Raw genomic sequence first — 7,499 nt, forward strand, 5'->3', positions numbered from 1 at the left:
ATGTTTCGACAAAACATTGGTTTGTCTTCTTCAATGTTCTGTCGAAACACGTTTCCCCATCAATAAAACTCTTCCTTATGTTTATAAATAGTTGTTTACCTATCTGTTGCCCTTTTAATAGACTACTTAGTGGTTCTTGATACAAACTTAGAGTTAGGTCAGTTATAGAAACTTGTAGATGTTTAAATTCTGACGTCTAACTAACTAACTGTATGATGTCTCATGGTGAAATCTGTAGTTATTTAATGCAGTAAACGTTTAACTACTAAAAAATCATTATATTTCAGAACTTTATTTATTCTGAACCTGTAATGCTTTTCTAAACGATACTTTAGATTTTTATTTTAAAAAAATCATGTATTTTGTAACTTTAATAGTTTCTGTCCATGAGATGTTACTAGGCATATTATTTTAGTATTGAATACGATTATAGGCTTCAGTAGCTCAGTAGTAAGTGAGGAGGCTTATAATGCTAAAATGCAGGTTTCGATATCCGTGTTGGGCAAATCACAGATTCCCCATTGTGTAGCTTTTGCTAAGTAACCAAAAATACAAAGAGTCAATACAATGGTAAGTGCTGGTCAATCTACTTTCCAAATAAAGAGTGTCCGTGTTGGGCAAATCACAGATTCCCCATTGTGTAGCTTTTGCTAAACAACCAAAGATACAAAGAGTCAATACAATGGTAAGTGCTGATCAATCTCCTTTCCAAAAGAAGAGTGTGATACATTTTTCATATCTTGTATTAAAATAGAAGTGAAAATATCAAAAAGAAAATCTAAAAATATCCCAGAATAAGAAGAATGACTTATAGTTTTCAAAGAGAGTTCAGAAGTGAGTTCCAACTAATGTCTCTATTTGTTGATGTTTGAATAGAGTTGGTTGTTGATAATAAACACTATTTTTTATAAAGCTTGTAGAAGAAAACTTAAAATTAAGAATCAAATGTTTGTCGTTTGCAGTGGTTTCCCAAAAACAGGGGTCTTCTGGCAGGAATAGTATCTTCAGGGGCTGCCTTAACTCCAGTTCTAATGAATAACTTACATACATACTTTATGAACCCTAATAACCTTCAACCAGACGCTAATGGGTAAGTTTGATTTACTTTTTAAGTAAGAGGGGTACTTCTGGCAGGAATAGTATCTTTAGGATCTTCCTTTACATCAGTTCTAATGAATGACTTACATACATACTTTATGAACCCTAATAACCTAGTACCAGACGCTGATGGGTAAGTTTAGTTTGCTATTTGGAACATATTTTATCCATAGAAAAAATTCGCAACAAAGAAACTGGGATATTACACTCGGCCTTGAATGCATTAATAAATCGAATATCGATAAATTACAGTCTTGGTCAAAATGTTTGCATGCTGTTCTATATTGATGTTACTGTCTATCTGCTTGAAATAGTTATTGAGTAGATGTCCGAGTAGTAACAGAAAATGTTGTGTAAGATCGGACAAACGCGTACAAGTTGCTATTCTAGTCTGTATAAGTTGTTTTGATCATTTGTTCATCAAAACACATACTCACACCTGTTTTGTATAAAAGGGTGTGTTTCTTGTATAACATTTTTCGAAAAAGACCAATGATTTGTTCAGGCAATGTCTGTACTTGGTGTAGAATCATGTCTTGTCATGTGCCAGAAGTTATAGGGTGTCAAGTTGTTCGACTGTCCAGAAATCGTATGAAGAGAAACGGACATTGCCAGAACAGTAGGGTAACTCCAGTGTACTGTATCTAGAATCCTGAAACATCATCGGACTACAGGAAACGTTATTCCAGGAACGTCTACTGGTAGACGCCGGAAAACTACTGCCCAAGATGGCTGTGTCCACAACACCTTACGACAGGAACATCATTAAAACATTCATTCCAGGATATCTAGAAGAAGAGTGAATAGTAGACTGACCAAAAAAGGTTATTTTGCAAGAGGGGCTATCTGCAAACCGATATTAAAAATAATTCAATGCTATCACCGTGTCATTTGGGTAAGACAGCATGCCAACTTATAGTTAAGATGCTGATCCTGTTTCTGGTTCGTTAAAGCTGATGGTAGGATTCGTGTTTGTCGTTTGCCTCGAGAACAGATGAGGAAAGACTTTCTTTCCAACAGGGGGCAGCTATTCATCATGGTGGGAAATTGCTCTTCGTATCTTCCAGGGAAACGTCAATGGCGTATCCTACAGGCACCACATAGAGACGATATTTCTGCCGTATGCTATGGCAAGGTTTGGCAATAAATATATGTTCCACGATGATATTGGAACTGCCAATAATGTGCATATTGTACAGGATAATCTCGACCATGAGGACGTTACAAGATTGCCATGGCCAGTAAAGTCTTCAAATTGTAATCCCATTGAGAACTGTTGGGTAGAACTGCGCTGGAAAATTGCTGACCACGACCCTAAACCAGCTACTGTAGCTGAGTTTCAGTGCCTTCTAGTGACAAGTTTGGATAAAATCACGGTGGATTACATCAATAACCTCATCGAGAGCATGCAAACTCGCCTTGTGGAAGGTATTAGAATGCATAGAGTACCAACCAAGTACTGAATATTTAACATGAACTAATATAAGGTTGCAGACGCTATTTATAATAAGTTGATGTTATATTTGTCATAATATATGTTTTGGTAAGGTTTTGTTGTGATAGGTGAAATGATGAATTACACATCTTTCTACAGGTGTCTGATAAAATTGTTTGCTGTTCTAATAAATCGTTCATGATTCCATATAACCTGTCTCATTATACAAATTACATATGTAGATGTTTAATATAACATGTATTTCCCAGTTTGACAGCACTAAGTGTATGTGTATCCCATCTTAATCACAATGATCTTATTTATTACAAAATATGCATCCATTTTGGCCAAGACTGTATAAATCCAACCATGGACACATTAACAAATCTAACTGCAGATACTTAATAAACCCAACCATGATAACGTCAAACTCAACATCAAAACTTTAATGAATTAAAATAACTATTTCTTATGTCATTTTATTCATATTTATTACAATTTCTCCCTAATTTTTCATTAGTTATTTTATGCACACAAGGGTTCTTACAGGTTATGTTTGGCAAAGATAACTTATATGGCTTTGCGCCACCAAGTCTCCAGAAGCGTTACAATAACTGTTTTTGGTTTATACAAAATTTACGGTTAGTTAAACATAAACAAAAAAGACGATGTAATTACTTTAATTATTTATGTAGTAGTGTTTGACAACATTATACATAAGTGTTTATCTTCGTTTTATTTTATGGCATATAAGTTAACTAAAGTGATAATTTAACAAAATGTTATACATTATTTTCAGGTATTTTTACGACTCTGGAATTTTGGATCGTGTCCCTACACTGTTTCTCATAATGGGAGCTGCACAAGGTGGCATTTTACTTATTGGACTACTTCTGTACAAGAAACCTCCATCAGAGATACCTATGGTAAAACAGCTCTGCCCAAATATAGCTTATATAATGTTACTCTACTGCTAATATACAATGAAGATCTTAATAATTACTCATGTTTTCCAATGCTGATGTATTGAGAAAATTTCCTTGATGTGGATTTCTCTTCATGATGTGTGTGTGTGTACATGTACTGCCTGCCATACCCTGGCGTCACTGTGACCTTCCCTTGTTGGGCATTTTATAATAGGTGGGGCTAATAGGTATTGAAGCATAGCGCTCATAGAAACCTAGAAGAGGTGCTGAGCCAAAGACCCAACTCCAACAGCTTTTTATAGTCATATAAAAAAACATTTTATATAGAAATGCTTAGAGTATCTTGGTGGTTTTGCTAATCTATTAAAAATTTAATTATGGAAGTATTTGTTCATATATTTAAAACGAAGAAAAGTGAACTTCTTTTGCTATCAAGGCTTCAAGGAGAATTTACATTGAGGTTATTCCCTTAAACTCCTTAGTTCCCCTATCCAGGAGAATAACTACCAAATCTTCTCTTCTCTGTATCCCAGAGGAGGTAGTTCCTTATGAGCTACAGAAAAAGAGTTGTTAATGTTGTTAACGTACAATGATAACTAAATCAAGATACTTGAATTGTCCCATAATTCATTTCTTTCAAATACCTTTAGATGTCTCACCTTTCAATGATTTGGACATTCCAAGATTTACTTTTGTCCTATGTATTGTAGTGTCAAACTTATCAAATACTCATTAACATGAATTATCTTCAGCAAATAAAGTACTTACGTTTATTTTCAAGCAGAACTATTATTTATTCTTCAGGGTCATAGCCAGAGATATATAAAGAGAGAGATGCTACATTAATAGGAAAAGTGAAATGAGTGGCAAAGTCATACTAAAGGTTCTGATAGAATGCACCTTCAAACATTTATTACAATTTTCACGGAAAACTGGGCAATTTGATGGTATCTGAGATTAGTTTTAGACTTTTGAAATCTGTGTGTAGAGAGTAGATAAAGTTCTATATGTACAGCTTATATTATCTAGTACCCAAACATCTACGTTTGCTGTACAAGGTGGGCTGTGGAGGCTTTTTATTCCAGTACACAGAAAGCCCTCGATGACCTATTTCACTCCAACCTTTCCCTCTTCAACAGTGTAGTTTACATTTATTTCATGCTTTCCAAGCCACAAGCTAAACATTAGTGGCTACAGATCTATCACTCTTTTTGCTGTGTCTACTCTCGTTTTCTTTTTTAAAAAGTGGCCTTCCTTTCCTGGAAGAGGATGTCTAGTTCTGTCAAGTTGTTGAATAGATTTGTAGTCTTCCTTTCTGGAAGAGGATGTCTAGTTCTGTCAAGTTGTTGAGTAGATTTGTAGTCTTCCTTTCCTGGAAGAGGATGTCTAGTTCTGTCAAGTTGTTGAGTAGATTTGTAGTCTTCCTTTCCTGGAAGTGGATGTCTAGTTCTGTCCAGTTGTTGAGTATATTTGTAGTCTTCCTTTCCTGGAAGTGGATGTCTAGTTCTGTCAAGCTGTTGAGTAGATTTGTATTCTTCCTTTCCTGGAAGTGGATGTCTAGTTCTGTCAAGTTGTCGATAGATTTGTAGTCTTCCTTTCCTGGAAGAGGATGTCTAGTTATGTCAAGTTGTTGAGTAGATTTGTATTCTTCCTTTCCTGGAAGTGGATGTCTAGTTCTGTCATGTTTTCGATAGATTTGTAGTCTTCCTTTCCTGGATAAGGATGTCTAGTTCTGTCAAGTTGTCGATAGATTTGTAGTCTTCCTTTCCTGGATGAGGATGTCTAGTTCTGTCAAGTTGTTGTGTAGATGTGTAGTCTCCCCTTCCTGAATGATTATTTCTTACCTGGATGATGATGTCTAATCCTCCAATGTTGCTCATGTTGTTGAGTAAATTTGTAGTCTTCCTTTGCTGGATGACGATGTCAAATCTCTCATGTTGTTCATGTTGTTGAGTAAACTTATAGTCTCCAGTCCTGCTTTTCTGGCTGATGATGTTTTATTCTCTTATGTTGTTGAGTAAACTTGTATTCTTCAGTCAGTAACTAATATAACATCTTTATAGAAGACACGACTACCAGTATACCATTGAATTCCCGAAACGAATAAAAGAGCTACGGATATCGTATAATAACTAATCACCAATACATTAAGTTAAACTATTTCTAGTTCAAAACTAGTTAACAGGACAGATGCATTAAAATGTATCAGTTAATTAAGAACATTAATTTCAAACCTCGTGTGACCACAAACATAATTCAGAAGCTTGTGTTCCATGGTATTTGAAATTAAAAATAGTGTATTGAAGATGAAGTTACAGAAAACTGCAGCATTTCAGGCTGTAAGAAACAGTGGTTCCCAAAATAATGAAATTTATTACCATTCAGTATTTCTAGAGTACTAAGATAGGCACTAAAACTTTTAGAGGAATCTCATGTGCAACATAAAACTCAACAGAGGTTATTGTTGAAATTAAAAGACAATGTTTTTTAAAACAGATAGAAAATGCATCTGACAGACCAATCAGTGTAGTTCAGATAAAAGCTAAGGACTGTTCAACATCAGTAATATCAGGATCGAATCCTGAAGACAAGGTTTCTATCTTAGTGTTTCAAGAAGACTCTTCTGTGACATCAGAAAGAAGTTCACCGAATATGAAAGTAGAAGAAACACAGACATCCCTTGCCAGAGAAACTTCTGTGACACCAAAAGAAGCTTTAAAGATGAAAGAATTTTATCTCTTGATAATAACATTCATTAGCTCGTTGCATTCAACAATGTTTGTGACTTCTTTTTATAAAGTAACGTTTGTATTATTTTACTTAAACCTATTTTCTTTTTTACTTTTTAAGGAAATACGAAATTATCACAGTTGATCATGAATGTATAATATACTGAAGTATCAGCTCTTATAGTTTTACGATTAAAAAACAAAGTAAAATGTCTTTAAAATAGCATACTTCCCTTAATAATTAGAAAAACTGTATTTATAAAATATTAAGTAATATCTAATCTATATAAAAGCCAGTGTTTGTCCCGTCACGCTTGGTTTCTCTTAATTTCTCTAAATAGGAGGAATCATAAAAGCCAAAATGCATTTATCCAGATAGAATAGTTCGATTACTGTCTGCTCATTACGATTTTAGTTACGGGGGTGCAAGGGATCCGTAAGGGGGAGTGTGCCGTGAAACATTATAAGTGTAGTGAGTGTTGGTATAATAAGCCTAAAGTAAAGGCATAGTGTGGGATCACCTATCCTTGAGCCAAATACATAAAATTTATCATGAAAGTAAAAATAACGATTCAATTTTGAACTTAAATCGTTTCTGAATTAACATATTTTCTATTATATCACCAACGTTTTTGGTAAAAAAAAAAAAAACTCTTTAATTAACGGAGACTTTAAATTAAGAAATCAACAAATATTTTTCCTATGCACTTTATTTTATACTTTCAAGACATAGACTAATAACAATATTAGGTTATACTTCTGTTGCTAAACAACATGGCATAAAAGCCATTGTTGGAACGTAGTGTTACTAAAACGTGCTGGCTTTTCTATATAATAGAAGTTGTTAATCTAACTGATTTTTACCAATAAATATTCTAAGAAGGAATTTACCGTCGTTTGGCTGCCTCGACTGTTCTTTTCTGCCTCTTTGTTGGTCAAGCTTGATTTCGCAATGTCGATATATCTATATTTAAATTGTTTATATCATGAAGCTATAAGAATAAGTATTTAATTATTTATATAGCGAACACGGAAGTGGTAAATATTTAAATTATTTATATGATGAGGCTAAAAGTGGTAAATGATTAAATAATGTATTTAATGAAACCGGAAATGCTAAATATTTAAATTATTTTAAACCAGGATGAAAGAGTTCCTAAAATTTAATACAGTTTTATTTTCATGATTCAAAATATGTTGCCATCAAATCAAAACTTTTTGTGTTAATAGAGATTCATAAGTTTTAGCTGATTGAGAAACAATGATTTGAGCGTTTCGGCTAATCAGGTACATCTGTACAACGTGAAGTAC

General features: G+C 33.9%; 1 protein-coding gene across 1 annotated transcript in view; it reads left to right on the forward strand.

The window, feature by feature from the left end:
- The window catches only part of LOC106473166, a 12,848-nt gene extending 8,886 nt beyond the window's left edge, over window positions 1-3,962 (forward strand). Inside the window, exons 3-5 of the mRNA XM_022401658.1 lie at window positions 963-1,090; window positions 3,333-3,459; window positions 3,942-3,962. Of these exons, the coding sequence (XP_022257366.1) occupies window positions 963-1,090; window positions 3,333-3,459; window positions 3,942-3,962 (276 nt within the window). The remainder of the gene's footprint in view (window positions 1-962; window positions 1,091-3,332; window positions 3,460-3,941) is intronic.
- Window positions 3,963-7,499: the final 3,537 nt, after the last annotated feature.

Source organism: Limulus polyphemus, unplaced genomic scaffold (genome assembly GCF_000517525.1).
Source record: "Limulus polyphemus unplaced genomic scaffold, Limulus_polyphemus-2.1.2 Scaffold5942, whole genome shotgun sequence".
NCBI lineage: Eukaryota > Metazoa > Arthropoda > Merostomata > Xiphosura > Limulidae > Limulus > Limulus polyphemus.